The 15,596-nt window shown below is 43.6% G+C and overlaps 1 protein-coding gene across 12 annotated transcripts; it reads right to left on the reverse strand.

Annotated features, from left to right (window-relative positions):
- Positions 1–104: 104 nt before the first annotated feature.
- LOC118090293 (DGAT1/2-independent enzyme synthesizing storage lipids) lies at positions 105–15,450 on the reverse strand. Of its 12 annotated transcripts, none has more exons than XM_088675498.1 (8): positions 15,301–15,450; positions 14,665–14,962; positions 13,099–13,415; positions 11,496–11,660; positions 10,137–10,330; positions 5,413–5,473; positions 3,531–3,670; positions 106–1,673 (listed from the first exon to the last, which is right to left on the reverse strand). In XM_088675498.1, the coding sequence occupies exons 3-8, from the start codon at positions 13,376–13,378 to the stop codon at positions 1,566–1,568; spliced, it is 948 nt and encodes a 315-aa protein (XP_088531624.1). In that variant the 5' UTR covers positions 13,379–13,415; positions 14,665–14,962; positions 15,301–15,450; the 3' UTR covers positions 106–1,565. The 12 variants fall into 12 exon arrangements, with proteins under 12 accessions (XP_088531627.1, XP_088531626.1, XP_060133811.1 ...); XM_060277831.2 differs by having other exon boundaries at positions 107–1,673; positions 13,099–13,179; XM_088675504.1 differs by having other exon boundaries at positions 107–1,673; positions 13,099–13,196.
- Between the last annotated feature and the right edge of the window lie 146 nt (positions 15,451–15,596).

A 15,596-nucleotide genomic window follows, 5' to 3' on the forward strand; every position in this document is an offset into this window, starting at 1 on the left:
AATGGAAGATATGGAACTGGGTGCACATTAATGAAATCATAACAAGAAAATAACTATGAAATATTATTTTGATATATGGTCACAGCAGAGAGACTTTGTGTGGACACAGACCAAAATATTTTTTTAATATTTTTATTAAATATTTAATTGGGTTACAAAAGTACATAAATCATCTCTGTTTTCAGTACATAACGTCCTTTTGCAGATCATTTATATTCAATGTTAATATGGAGGAATTGTTGAAGTTATTGGAGACAAAGTTTATATATTTGATTAGAGGAAAACTGCTGAAATTTACTAATATCAATAATTAGAGAACCTTTTTGGGGGACTTTTTGTGTGAAAAGGAAAATAAATGAATTTGAGACTTTTGGGTCTGAAGATTTGGGAAATATTGCGTAACAGAAAGTAGAAGAGTTGGATGTTGCCCTATAGTGAATGTTTTGAGTATTTTATTTTATGTAACTGACACACAGACAATCAGAAGCCTTTTATTTTACTCCCTTTTTATAATTATTATTATTAATAATAATTTTTTATTTATACCCCGCCCTCACCGGCCAAAACCGGGCTCAGAGTGGCTAACATCAAATGTATAACACATTAACATAAAATCAGTTAATCAATTAAATTACACCCTAAAATCAGATCAGGATCAAAATAAAATCCAATCAGATGGCAACCTGCAGATTAGGGTTGGGGACCTTAAATGCTCACCAGGCCCAACTGTGCTGAATTTATATGAGCCTGTGAGAAAAATTGGGATGCCATTTTCATGCAGGTCTTATGAAAGGGGAGAGAGAGTCAGACTGAACCCCGACCAAAGGCCTGGCGGAACAGCTCCATCTTACAGGCCCTGCGGAAAGATGTCAAATCCCGCAGAGCCCTGGTTGAGACCAGTCTAATCTCAAGGCTCAGAACCTCAAGGAGCGTAAGGACATACCAGGAGAGGTGGTGCCATAGCTACGAGGGTCCTAGGCCTTATAGGGCTTTAAAAGTTAAAACCAGCACCTTAAACCTGATCCTGTACTCCACCAGGAGCCAGTGCAGCTGGTATAGCACTGGATGAATGTGATCCCGCGGTGAGGACCGCATAAGGAGTCTCACTGTGGCATTCTGCACCCACTGGAGTTTCTGGGTCAGCTCCAAGGGCAGCCCCACGTAGAGTGAATAATAATAATTAAGCCTGGAGGTGACTGTTGCATGGATCACAGTGGCAAGATCAGGGTGAGAGAGGCTGTCCCAGGCAGAGCAGCAAATGGTGCCTCCCACTTATTAAGGTGTAGAGTCAAGTTACTTTGGAATTGGCCTGGAGGCAGACAAATCCCATACATGCCCCTCCCTCTCACCATCAGGGGGAAAATACAGCATTAATAAATATAATTTGCTGCCTCATTCTGCCCCTAATATTAGAATTAGCCCTTATCACCTAAATCAGGGATGTCCAGCTTCCAAGAGACTGCAATCTCCTCCCACTATAAATAAACTGGCAGTGGATTGACCAGAGTTGTTGAGCTTTCTTTGGGAAGGGTGAGCCAAAGTTGTTGAGCTGGACCTAAATCATTTCAGGTTTTTTTTCCCTTCTCTTTGTGAAATCTTTCCATTAAAGCATCATAGATGTTTCCAGGAATTTGCTGGTGCATTTGAATTAATGCCTGGAGTGCTGCCTTGCTCTGAAAATGAAGAAAAGAGAAAGTTATGCATCTCACTACTACAGCTTCATGTGCGTGTAAATCAATCCACCTGAAAATTATAGTGAAATGCGTATGGAGTCTACAGATCTATATACAAACAATGCGGGTTCTCCATCAAAGAGAGCACATGTTGCGGTGGGGGCCGAAAAAAACACCCCTGAGTTGCAAAGGTGGGGGGCATGAGTTGGCCACCATTCTGATTGGTCCCTGGCTGTTGGTGGGGGGGGGCATGTTTCAATTTCAATGTTCAGCCCCTGGGGTATAAAAGGCAAGCACGTAGTTTGTTCCTTCTCTTTGGCTGCGTTCTTCGGATCACCCGCCCTCCCTCCCTGTTTTTAGGCCTCTGTGTTGACCTTGCTGTGCCTATCATGGGGTTGTCTGTTTTCAGGGGCCCAGTGGGAATTTTTCCATTTGGCTGATTGGCTGGTGCCATTTGGTTTTTGCCTACTGCATAGCAGTAGGCAAAAACCCTGGGAGCCTGTGGAGAGAGGGGAGGGCCGACGCCCCCGCCCCCTGTCTCTTCCTGTAGGGTTTCCCCTTGTTGACAAGGCGAGTTTAGTTATGTCCTTAGTGGACAGTTGGAGAATCAATGCCTGAGTGTCCGGTCAGGATTGCAGGGGCTCAATGCAATGTCTGTGACCCCCGGTCGGGGTGCCGTGGCCGCGCGAGAACCCCTGGGACCCTGAGGGGAGAGGGGAGGGCCACTGCTCCCAGCTCCCTGTCTCTTCCTGTAGGGTTTCCCCCTGCTGACAAGGCTAGTTTAGTTCTGTCCTTGGGTGACAGTTGGAGAACCAATGCCTACGCAACCACTCACATATTTTGTATTTAATAAAGTTGTGGTCAAATTCATGCCAAAAACCCAAAACAAAATTCTGTCTGTGATGTGAATTATTTGAGGGGTGGTTTTGGGGACCTCCACACGCAATGATCCCTCATTTGAACTCCTTCAGCTCATGGGGATGACGACTAGGATCTGGCTTCACCCTAATTCAGGGGTATCCAATGCCCTCCAGAAGTTACTGGATTGCAACTCTCAAGCACCAGCCAGTTTAGCCAGTGAGTAGAGATTATGGCAATTGTAGTCAAGTAACATGCCTAACTGATAACCTTATTACAGGCTATTAAACATGAACATCAATACTGTATTGTATCATATACTGTCCAGTGTCATAGGAACTGAGTAGAATAAGCCACATTGAACTAATGCTATTTAAAACAATAACACTATTTATTTCATTTTTTAAAAAACCACCATCTCAAGTTTCCCTAATCAGAATTAGTATGTGAAAGTTCAACACATTTTGATTTGCAAATAACGTATGCATACTCAGGAGCTAAAAATGAGGGTCAACCTAATATTTTTCAAGTCACACACACAGAGAGAGACACTGTTCATCAAGCACAAAATAAATGCCTTGCTTGATCAGACCAACTTTGCCCAGGTGACAGATCATGGTCAGTTTCAATTTTCTACCCACTCCTGACATAAACCTTGTGACAGATTCTCTCTGTCCAAACAAATATAGATATCAGTATTATTTTCAAACAATTCGTCATGTACAAATAAAACTAGAATTCCAGGAATCGAGCCTATGTTTAATAATGTTCTAACCTCCAAATGGCTTAGCAATAAAGTTCTAAAGGTGACAATATTGCATTGCAGCCTACATGTCTGTAGAAAAATGATTTTGAACTGTTTTAATAGAGGGCTTAGTAAATGTATTACCAGCTATTAAAGCTAACCAACCCATTTCTCTTAAATAGGAATATTTTGAATGCACATTTATAATGAAACAATATTGCTGGTGTTTTATATTGGTTTAACAGAAAACATACCTTTGTTGCTAACTCTGTAGCTGTTATATTTGGATCATATGGAATGGGTTTACCAATATATGTACGAAATTTGACTGGAAATCCACCATATGGAGGAAGTACAGGCAGCCGAAGAGATTCAAAACACCACTTAGTGAATCCTTTTTAAAATTAAGAGGGCAAAAAAGAAACAAGCAAGATATCAGTTTTCTTTCTGTTAAAAAATGTGAGTGCCCTTTATGTTGGGAAAAAAATAACGAAAATCAATTTTTTAAATCTAAAAATTCTTTTCACTAGGATCAGTCCATTGCTCCACTGCCGGGATTCATATAATCTGATTTTAAGGGTTTTGCTGTTTACTTCAATGAGTGCACAAAAGCATCCTGTTGGAAGTTAATAAGGGAGTCCTTGTGAATTTGAATTTATTGGAGTGCCTGCACCCAGAAAGACTTCTAATTAAGGTTTACAGCTTCCATTGCAGATCAGGAAAGTGCTACCTGCCTCTATATTGTTTCTATCTCAAAGTGTAGGCCTCAGTACTACTGTTTAGCTCTTGCCACATTCCAGTCCCATGTCACATAAGGTAAAAGGGAATTTGCTTTTTCAGAAAGAGAGAGAATGAGATATCTTTGTCCAAAGTGTTTGGGCTCTGCCTCTTTCAGGTACTGAGGTAAAGCAGGCAGAAGCCAACCTTGTTGCTTTTCATAGTTTTTAGTTTAAAAATAAAGGTTTAAAACAAGAGAGCCCCCTCCCAACTTTTTAAGGGAATTACCCACGAATTTCCTCTGCTCTCTGTGCATCCATGGGCACTAGGTGCTATGAGATGAGGGTTTTGTGGCTGCTGAGGTAATGCAGAAGATGGCGTACCAGCTGGCTCCCTTATTCAGCGGTTCATTCCCTGCTTAGAACAAAGGAGGGAAAGAGAACCTATTAGCCACTTTGTATTGAGGCTGGCTTGTTCTCTGCAAGTGTGGGCTGGCAGAAGGAGGTAGAAAGCCAATCAGGGCCGGCTCGTCGTAGACCCCCGGTGGCGCAGGGCACCATGGCGCCAGCCCGCCAGGAGGGCGCTGCGAGCTGCGCCCGCCCGCTGGCCAGCCGCTGCGCTGGTCCGCTGCGCAGCTGCGCACGGCGCCCACCTGCCCACCACGCTGGGAAACGGGGCGGGAGGGCGCCGGAGAGATCGCGCTGTGCCTGCCCGCCCGCCGCGCAGCAGCGCCGCGCCCACCCGCCCACCGCGCTGGGAAACGGGGCGGAAGGGCGCCGGAGAGATCCGGTGCACCATGGCGACAGGGGCGCTTAAGACGGCGCTGAAGCCAATTGAGCACTTGGCTTGTGCCCCAAGAAAACACCTTGCTCAGCTGCGAGGAGAAAGTGGTGAAGTCATGCAGTATATTCTGCGAGGAGAAAGTGGTGAAGTCATGCAGTATATTTAATTCCTGCATTTGAATTAAAGGGAAGAGAATAGAAAACACTGGCTGTTACCGGTATCATCTTCTGGTGAGCTCAACAGTGAGGTCCAGGGCTGGTTGGAAAAGCTTCCTAGCCCTGCCTGCATTATTGACTCTGCCCATAGCCAAGATGTGATGACTGCCCCCCTCCCAGTACTTCAGGAGAAGGAATAGTTTTTAAATATTTTAAGTTAAATCTAGAAGTCCACATTAGTACCAAAATTAAAACAAATGTCCAGACCCACTATGAAGCTCCTAGCATGCATGGGAGCTTGCTGCGCCAAAAAAAGCATTAGCAAAAGCTTCCCGACTCTGTTTAATGAACAGGATTTATTTTCATGTATAAGGAAGAGCTATGCAAGTCTTTTGAATCAGGCACTGAGCTGCAGACTGGAGAACACAACATTTTAAAAGTACAAGCTAAATATGTGCAATATGCAGAAAGCATGCCTTACTTGTTCGTCCAAAGACCCTAAATCCTTCCCGAACATTTTGTGTATGCATCGGAATGATGGGCTAAGGGAAGAGAGAAAATATGATATTTTAAGTTAGCATCTTTAAAGTTCAGTCTTTATCTTGAGAATAAATATACACACAGGTAGCTGATGCTACCAGAAAGGAATTATGTAAACCACTCTTACAGTCTACCTTGGGTCCAAAATATCTTTGCAATGGCTCCAGCCAAACCTCCATCTAAGACACCTATCAGCCCAGATAGATGGATCAAGTGTTTCCTTGTTCTGAGAAAGTCTGCCTTTAAATTTCTGATACTAAGGCCAACAGAGGAATGCTATTGCTCTCATGCTCTACTTGTCTTATCTTCACATTGTATTAGTTGTTTTTCTTTTCACTAGATCAGTGATTGTCAACCAGGGTGCCTTGAATGTGGGGTCAGGGGTGCCACAGGCGACATGGGCCTCTGTCCCTCTTTTCTTCTCTCCCTCATCTGATGCCCTCTCACATCTCTGCCTCCCAAGGCTTACACAGCTGTTTGTTGCAGCAGCCCTGGCTCCGCAGGCAAATGGTGTGCCTCTGGGGCTGGTCAGGGGGTGATGGTTGCCAGGAGCTGAGGCGGCCTTGGAGTAAGCATTCAGGTGGGTGAGAGAGCCCGCCCAGCCAGCCAGCCAGCCAGCCAGCCCACCAGCCCTTGCTGTTGGGAATGGACAGACAAGTCCCAGGCCTCTGTGGGGCAGTGCAAGGAGGCATCTCTCTTTGGGGCAGGGAGGGGCAACTCAAAGACCAGGGGCGGCAGCAGTAGCTGCCCAGATGTCTTCCAAGAAGAGTGGAGAGGAGGCTGAGGGAACACTCCACAAGGGAGGGTGTTTGAAAAGGGTCAGAGGCTGCCAGTTCTGCAGGCAAGGGGTGACATAACTGGGCTCCTGAGCTGCACGGGGGTGCCACAGAAAGAATGTCGTTAGTCATGTACTCAAAAAGGTTGAAAACCTCTGCACTAGATGATCATGTTGAGGATTCTTTAACTAGATACCTGGTCAAATCAGCAACTAGAATTCTCATTTCTTGAAATATACTCACCTAAAACTCATTACAGACAATGTTAGCTTGATTTCATTTGATAGAGTTCCATAACCCTTGTGCCACTACATTAAATGCATAATTCCTTGTGCAGAGTAGTGTGACATGGTCTCATATACCTCAGTGACTGATTGCAAAGGTTAGGCTGTGGTATAAGAAATAAGGTGATCCCGTGTTGTTTAGGGCTTCATATGATGATGGTAAGCCATTGAAGATACCTTGGTACTAGGGCTGTGTGATCTATCGTCCCAAACCTGTTTGAAGTCCATATCATGATAATGAATAATAATGTGTGTGTGTGTGTGTGTGTCTGCATACGCGCACACTATGCAAAAATCATGAAGCCTCTACATCAGGCATCCCCAAACTTCGGCCCTATAGATGTTTTGGACTACAATTCCCATCTTCCCCGACCACTGGCCCTGTTAGCTAGGGATCATGGGAGTTGTAGGCCAAAACATCTGGAGTTTGGGGATGCCTGCTCTACATAGCTGCATCCTTATTTCATACATTGTGATATATCAGTATATAACAATGTTTGGCTGGCGATATATCACAATGTTGAAAAACAGATATTGCTCAGTCCTACTTGGAACCATACTAGTAGCCAGTGGCTTCCTTAACACAAGTGTTAAATGCCAGCAACCAGGCTCTAGAAATCTGCACTTGGTACAATTTCTGAACCAACCTCAAGGGTAGTCCTACAAATAGTGCATTACAATATTATATAGTCAAAATTGCCAATGCTTCAAAATTGTAGTCAATCTATCCCAATTCAGGAACGGTCCCAGACAACAGACCAACAGAAGTGGGTAAAAATCACTCCTACCCTAGTTTGATCTTGAAGTACCCCCCCCCCCTATCCAAAACACAACCCGTCTCTCTCACCAACACAGGAATGGCTCACCCACAGTGCTTCTGTCTTGTCAGGATTTAAGCTCAATTTATTGACCCTTTTCAGAGTCTTGTTTTACTCTCCTCACCGAAAATTCTACTTTCCCTTCTTTTTATTCTTTTCCCCCTTCTAAAGCTTATATAAACTGCACATCAAGGCTCAAAGACATGATATGACATGTTGCAAGTTCCCTCGTTCTGCAAAGGTTGGCCAAGAGGTTGTGAAACTTGCTAATATGATGACATCACATTAAACTTGCTTTGCTAGACTAGATAAAGGAGCAGGAATGTTTTCCCTCCCTCTTCATGTGAGTGGGGAGCCTTGGCTTTTTTGGTCAGGTACTGCGTGTTCCTAAGGTGGACATTTTATGTAACCATTTGTCATATGAAGAGCATGCCATAAATATGTGGCAATCTGACTGCTGTTTTTGGAGCATCAACATCCTTCAACAAATTCCCTGCAAAACACTGCATATGCTGTGCTTTGTCTGACTTTACACTTACCTTGGAAGGCATGTTGCCTCAAGCTTGAGTGATTCTTTGTGATGTTATACTAGCCAAAAAAAATCCCTTACTTTGGGACATTTTCTTAACTCATATTAGTTGGTGTCACCATGTATATATTGTACGCTATCTGATTGTAAATTAACATACAATTCAGTAGTGATATAAAAAGTGTTGTAATCATATTATTAGCCTGTTGTGTTGCTTTTGGATTGTTAGATTGTTCTGTTTCCAACACAGGGGATCATTGTTGTTTATAGATATGTGACAAACTGGCTTGGGGAAATGGTGAACAGCTTGGGCCTTTTTTTTACAGGTCATATATTATTTTCAGAAACATGCCTGCATCCTGCCAGGCTACTCTGGTACTCTGGTAGCCATAGTTGAGGCTATGGCAACAAGAAATCAGCTAAGATGGCAATGCAAGACTTTCAAGAGCTAAAAAGGTAGAGACAGGAGCATGTACAGTGAATGTATTTTAATGTATTTTTATATTTGTTGGAAGCCGCCCAGAGTGGCCGGGGAAACCCAGCCAGAGGTATAAATAATAATACCTCTGGGCAGGGTATAAATAATAATAATATAATTAATAATAATTAATAATAATAATAAATAATAATGCTGGATATCCTGAGACAGACCATCATTTTTAATAGAACTGATGACACACAAACATTTTCCATGGCATATTAGCAAACACCTCTTTTGTAGTGTGGCTGCCTCAAGTTTTGAAGCAAGTTTTGCAAAACTGGTAAAACTTAACATCAGTGGCTGAGGTGTACATGATGGAAAACAATGCCTTTATTTGTTATAACATGTGCTCTCTTTAACAAAAAAGCTTCTCTCCATTCTAACTTGATACTATTATTATTTATTATTATTATCTCTGAAATGTCTATACTGTCCATCCAAGGATCCCAAGGCGATTTACAATACAAATACTACTAGGTTTCATGTTGCAACATACTTTTTTAAAAAACAAAACAAAACAAGAATCAATCTTTTAATTATGAAACGGAAATGCAGGAAATATCCTTTAAAAATATGATGATCTTTGTCTATCGAGTAGTTGTAATTTTCTAGATTCAGTCATTATTAGCACTTCCTATGTGAAGCACTTTCAAGAGCAGAAGACAATAAAGTGCAATTAAGACCCATTGTTTTCATTTAAAATGTTTTACCATTTTTCTCTCTCCTGCACTGGAATGGGATTCCAAAGAGCCGGACTTCTGCAGGATTATACAATACCTTTTTCAAGTACTCCAAATGGGTATGCTTTAATCAGTTATTTCTCACCGCTCAAAGCACTTCTTGAAGCAGAAAGATACTTTTAAAAGATGCTTAATTTGCTCATCATATGTCTGGATTTAATTTGAATTTCTAGTGTGCCACTGTCTAACTCTCAAATGTACAGAACAGCTGTGTGTAGGACCAGGAAGATGTGGCTTCCATATGTTGATGGTCTCCAACTCCCATCCACCGTGACCTCTGACCATGCAGGGTGGGGCTTGTAGAAGTTAGAGTTCAACTAAACAACTGGGGGGGGGGCAGAGCTTTTCTGTATTGTATTAACTATAAAATGTATAATTTCAAATATTTTAAGTTGCCTTGCTAAAAAGCATATCACTTACTCAGAAGGTTTAATCAAGTTGATAAAGATATTCAGAGCTGAAGTTTGAAATTTAACTAGTGCCTTGTAGTCTTCCTTTGGTTATGAAGAAAACAGAGGTCACAATAGTAGTCATTAATTTATGTGATATTTACATGGGAGAACTCCCCTAAACGATTCTTTTAGAGACTGGAGATTTATCTTCACAAGGTGGATCTTATAGACCGAGATATGAGAATTAATGCAAATGGAAGGATCAGCGCAACTCCTGATCCCCTTAATAATCAAGTTGCTTCAGGAGGACAGTGGCCTCGAGCCCTGAATTTCCCTGCAATCAGTTACAGAGTGATACTTAGGCACCTTGGATCTTCTCTGCAGAACCACAGGTAACGGTTTAAATATAACCTCTGCATAACCACAGGTAACAGTTTAAATATAATTGTTTGGTATATCACTATTACTTCATTAGTTATATTAAATGAATCCCATGCACATTAAAATTATAATTTTAGATTATTGATTAACAATATTTTTTATGTTAAAACCATGTCTTCTAGCTGTTTAGCTTCTTATTTTGTTTGATAACATATATGCATTCAGAAGTGTCCAAATGTATAATCATATATGCATAGTACTTACCACTTTGGCATCTATAGCCACTTGAGCAAAACCTTTCCGATTTTTCCATACAAGTTTGTATGATTTATCACTAAATAGTGCTTCTCGAACTCCCCCTGGTGCAATTCCCAGCAGATGACCATTTTTTAGAACATTTACACACTCTTGCTGTGTACCAGGTAAGAGCCACATTACAGCACCTAATCTTTTAAAACCTATAAAATATAAACAAGAAGACATAAACAAATAAACAGTCCTAAACCTGGCTCAGCTGAAGATATGCCAGCATAACTTGCTCATCTTGACTGAAATGAGGCTGATTGAGCGAAGGCTGGTGAAAGTCCCCCCCAGGGCCGGCTCTACATAGACCCCCGGTGGCGCAGTGCACCACGGCGGGGGGCTGGTAAGCTGGGCGCCGGCCTGGCAAGGAGGGCTTTGCCGCGCGGAAACCAATTGCACCCTGAGAGGGCGGGGCGGGTGGCGGAGCGATCTCCGCCCCTCAGCACCAGGGTGCACAATCTGCTCAAGACGGCCCTGGTCCGCCCCCCAAAGGGTGTTCTGAGGATGTGGTGAGACGGGGAGCAGGGAACCTAGGCTGGATCTTAAGTCCATTCCACTCAGACACATGACCTGGCGACCTGGCACAGAACCTTCCATTAAAGGCTTGTTTTCCATTGGCCAAGCTTAGGCAGAGGCAGAGCAACAGCATCAGCCCTGTTGCTGAATAGAGTTTGTATCTGGTGTAACCTTATGCTGGCTTAATTTCTATCATCTTGCTTTATGCTGGCTTCTTGTGCATAGGATTATATACAAGCTGAGTCAATGATCACAGCATTAACACCTGAGGTGGTCTTGCTTCTCCCATAGTCACAACTTTGGATTCTAGCAGAAGTCAAGAATAGCTCGCACTTTCTGGCTTCTGTCTGCTTCTAGCTGTCAGCTCTTACACACGCTTGCTATTGCTTTTCTAACTACCAGCCAGGAGAGGAAAGGGGCCCCACCAATTTGCTCTCTGGCACAGAGCAATTTCCTTTGCTACACTAAGGGCCATTAACGCATCAAAAAACTTGCCCGGCTAGTTCAACAATGGAATCCTCCATTAGATTTTAACCCTTTCTGGATCTAGGACCCCAAGAATTAGAAGGGACTCAGGCACCATGCAGGCTAAACCCCCATACTCACAACACTATGAATCCCGTGCTTCAAATATTTAAGGCTAGACATTAAAACTGCCCAATCTAATGAATAACTTATCTAGCCAGTGTAAACAGCATTCCCCCTGGTGCTACATAGAGAGAAATTTATAGATTTCGCCATTTTTATGACAGATAAAATCTTGCCAGTTTCTGAAATCTGTTTTATATTAACAAAGAACATCACCTGGAAATTTGAAAACACAACGATCAGCTACTGTATAGCAACTTCGGCGCTTCAGAAGAATAAGTTTGGCTAAAAAGTAAGCATAATCTATAGGAATTGTTCCATGGTAAAATATAATAAGGCCTGGTCCATCTGGTAGGTTTTCTATGCCACGTAGTTCATAACCTGTTTGGAATGCAAAGAACAAAAGGATTGCTATTTCAAATTAAGTAACTCTGAATGGGTAACTGAACTATGGTAGATTCCAGTGGTGTAGTGTGAGGTGCCGAGGGGCCATTTCCCTGAGACCACAATTTGGGGGGTTGCGAACCAGGCACCCTCCCCATGACACACTATCCATGCCCTGCCCCTGCCCAGCGTGCAAGTGCCGACACAGCGGTGGCAAGGTCTGGGGAGCAGAGGGTGAAGGGCACTCTCTGTGCCCCTTTCTCACCCAGCATGCAACACCTGGCGGCAAGGGAATGCGGAGAATACTATTGACCCTCCTTCACCCCACCCCACCCCTGCCCTGCACATGAGCGCTTGCCTGGTGACGAAGGCTGAGTAGCGCTAAACGCCTGGTAGATTCCAAGCTACATACAAAATAGTCCTTGAAAACAAGTTCCTTGCCTTCCTGGCCATTTTTCCCACCTGGCCTACAGCTACAAAACCTGAGGCTGCTGAACAGACTCTTAGACTGTGGTATAGTTTAGGAGTTTTTGTTGCTGTTAATTTATATTATTTTTTGTGTTTATTTTTAGATATTTTTAGATATTAGGAGAAATTATTCCATTTGGTTATGTAGTTTTTGATGTGTTTTATTTATTGTTGATGACTAGATAAGATTATTATTACGGGATTATAAAACACATATAAAACACACTTGGGGGTACAATCCCAGAAGGAACACAAACATTTAAAACACTGAACAACAGTAAATTTAAAATTTATAAATGTGATAAGCGTATAGACACTAAAAACTTTGAGATAAGCTACCACAAAGAAATGACCCAGAATCACCCGAGGGACCAAGTTTGGGGATATTCTTGACGAACTAGTTTGGATCAGGGGTGGTCTGCGCCTACATATCTGAACACAAAATCTGGTGACCATCTGTGTCATCTTTTGATCTTTGCCTAACAGGAGATCGAATTTTTGCTTTTCTGGGAGTCGGTGAGCCTCACCAGCAGGGGATCAATGATCTCACTATATGCCTCTTCATAAAAGGGACATCCAAAGAATAAGTGCTCTGAGCTTCCTCCCCCCCCCCCCGATGAACAAGCGCAGATTCTCTGAGCATATGGGACTTTTTAAAAGGATCTTTCCAGGACCAGCAAGGGCAGAGCCAAGCTTCTGGTGAGAGTAAAGGCCCTTCTTGCATTTTTGGATGCTAGTAAGAAGAGATATGCCGCCGGTGCGGCTATATCTCTCTCGGTTTCTCCAATTTTATAGTCAGGGCACCTTGAGCAATCCTGTTGTCTCTCGGTGTCTATGATTGTTGGTGACTAGTTTTGTTATGTTTGTAATTATGGTAAATATTCTCATGTTGTAAGATGCCTTGAGCAAGGTTTTAATTAGGGAAAGGCAGCATACAAATCAGAAAATGAAGATGAAACATGCTTACCATTCAAAAATCTTCCAAGTCTATCCCACATGAATGCTATAATTAGTCGTGCACCATCCCATGCTTTACTGGAATAAGCTTCTTTTAGTTTATGTGTCCTCTCATAGATGAAGAGGAACAAAGAAGAAAGGTAAAGAAAAAGCAGCACACATACAGGAATTGTAAAAAGTAACAGGATGTTGATAAACACCAGCACTACTGAACAGATGATCACATATGGGAGATATTCAAGAAAAATCCATTCTTCCATCAGATACGTAAGGCATGTAGAGTACGACATGTTCTGGCATGTAGCATTTATTCAGACTAATAATGGCCTGTTGTTGTTTTTTAAGAAAAAGAATAAAACAATGTGAAACCCTTTCTACCACAAACTCTAGTCTCCTAAAAAAAAAAACTTGAAGCATCTCTTCATTCCAGAAAAACCAGATGTGAGCTGCTATTGCTAAATATTCCTCCTGTTCTAGAGATACTAGCAATACAATCAAATTATCTTGCCCAAGAACTACACCAGCCAATCTGCACTGCATGTCTCGCCAGAGGCTGTGAATGCTAGTTCTCTGCACCATAGATGGTGGAACAATAGGTAGAGTCCAGCTGATTAAGGAGGGGACATGCAGCAGGCACACAATACTGTGGGCAAATGTGCCGGGATGTTGTTACTATTATCATGGAGCAGGTACTGAATGTTAAACCAGTAAATTTCTTCTGCCTAGAAGCATAGCCTGGATTTCATATCCAAAATGGTTTTGATGCTATACATATTCACAGTGCTGCCTTCTGCATATTTACTCAAGAGCAAGTGCTACTGTGCAAAAGGAAGCTTACTCCCAGGTAAACGCTCCTCTGGCGCATGTGCCTGCCTCCCCCCAGCATGTGCTGGGTGAAGGTGCCCACTGTGTCTTAAGTTCAGGGCTGGAGACTTAACAGTGGGCTAGATAGGATGGAAAGGTCCCTCCCCCACCTTGCCCTCCTAGCTTCAGAGTAAAGCCAGCAGCACCCAAGCAGCACAGAGCTTCGTTTTCTGCCCTCAGAACATGTGGGTGGGCCAGGTGCCTCTGGTGGGCTCCTCAGCACCATCCAGCAGAAGTACCCCCCCCAATGGGGCATTCACGGGGAGCCCTGAAGTGGATCCCCCCCTTCACAATAGGGAAAAGCACTACATGCGAGAATAAGAGCCAAAGCGGTGCTAGAGGGCTGAGTGCTCAGCAAAAGGAATGAGGGTTGGGTAGAAGTTGACAGACGCCAGGGCCCCCAACACCTGGAGGTCCCCTGGTTGTGTGTGTTGGGGGAGGGCGACTGAGTGACACAGCAGCTCCCTCAGAGTTGCTCAGCTCCACAGTCACAGCAGCGCCACCATTCCCTTGCCCCAATAACCCCCCCCAAAAAAAATCAACCGCTCTCTCGCCCTGCTCCCCGCGCCCGCTTCCCCCTCGCCTCGCCTCCTCTCAGTCAAGCGCCGCAGCTCTTCCGCGCGCCCAGCTTCCTTCAGGCTGGGCGTCCTCAGCCCCTCACGTGGGCGCTTCGCAGGGGGATTGGGGAGCTCCCTGCGCCCTTCTGCCTCACCTCTGCGGTTACCTCGCCCGTCGCTGGCGGAGGGCGGAAGGGGTGAAGAAGAAGAAGAATGCTGACGCGAGGGAATGGCTATCGGCCGCCAGAGATCCTCCACCGGCGCTTCCTACCGAGGGGCTCGGCTGCTGCTGTTCGCAGGAGGTTGTTGGTGAAGGTAGCCTCAGCTCGAAGCGTCTGCAAGCTAGGAGTTGCGCTGGTGTTAAAAGGAGCTTCGCAGTCTTTCGGATGAGTCTGCGGTCGCAGGTGAGTCCGCCTCGAGCTGTTTGCGCCTACGTGCTTTAACAGGAGACGGCTGTTTTTTTGTAAAGAAAGAAAGAAAGAAAGAAAGAAAGAAAGAAAGAAAGAAAGAAAGAAAGAAAGAAAGAAAGAAAGAAAGAAAGAAAGAAAGAAAGAAAGAAAGAGAAATATATCGGGTACTTTCTACCATGGGTGGGGACAGAACCTCAGTTTGCTATGTATTTTTATTTAGGTTCTAATCTAGCACATTTGCAAACGAAGCTGGGTCCAGTATGGTTTCAAATTGGATGAGAGACTGTTGAGATTCCTGCATTGAAGGGGATGATTAGATGACCCTTGGGACCCCTTCCAACTCTACATTTTATGATTCTATGAACAAAAACTTTTACTTACATTACTGGTAAGCCTAAATTGCCTTTACTTCAGTCACCTCTCTGGGAGCAGCAGAAGTCTCTCTGGTGCACTTTTTCGTTGGCTAATCTCCATCCTTATGGAGACATGTCCCTTTATGTGATGGTTTAAAGAGACTCTGATGGGTGTGCCATCTGTATGAAGAAACGAAGCATTGTGAAAAAGAGGGAATGCTTAGGGTGCCAGTGCCTGCTTCTTGGACGTTGTGGCCATTTGTAATTAAACGTAAATTATGGGGTCAAGATGTGTATGCAAAATATCCTGCAATACGTAAACCT

Source organism: Zootoca vivipara, chromosome 8 (assembly GCF_965207765.1).
Source record: "Zootoca vivipara chromosome 8, rZooViv2.hap1.1, whole genome shotgun sequence".
Taxonomy (NCBI): Eukaryota; Metazoa; Chordata; class Lepidosauria; order Squamata; family Lacertidae; genus Zootoca; species Zootoca vivipara.

What these genes read in the sequence shown, in the direction of transcription:
- LOC118090293 (XM_088675498.1), bottom strand. Translation starts at nt 13,378, where the DNA reads ATGTCGTACTCTACATGCCTTACGTATCTGATGGAAGAATGGATTTTT. An exon ending in ACTTGGAAGATTTTTGAATG is followed by an intron (nt 11,661 to 13,098) that starts GTAAGCATGTTT and finishes CATTCCAAACAG; the next exon opens with GTTATGAACTACGTGGCATA. An exon ending in TTGTGTTTTCAAATTTCCAG is followed by an intron (nt 10,331 to 11,495) that starts GTGATGTTCTTT and finishes TATATTTTATAG; the next exon opens with GTTTTAAAAGATTAGGTGCT.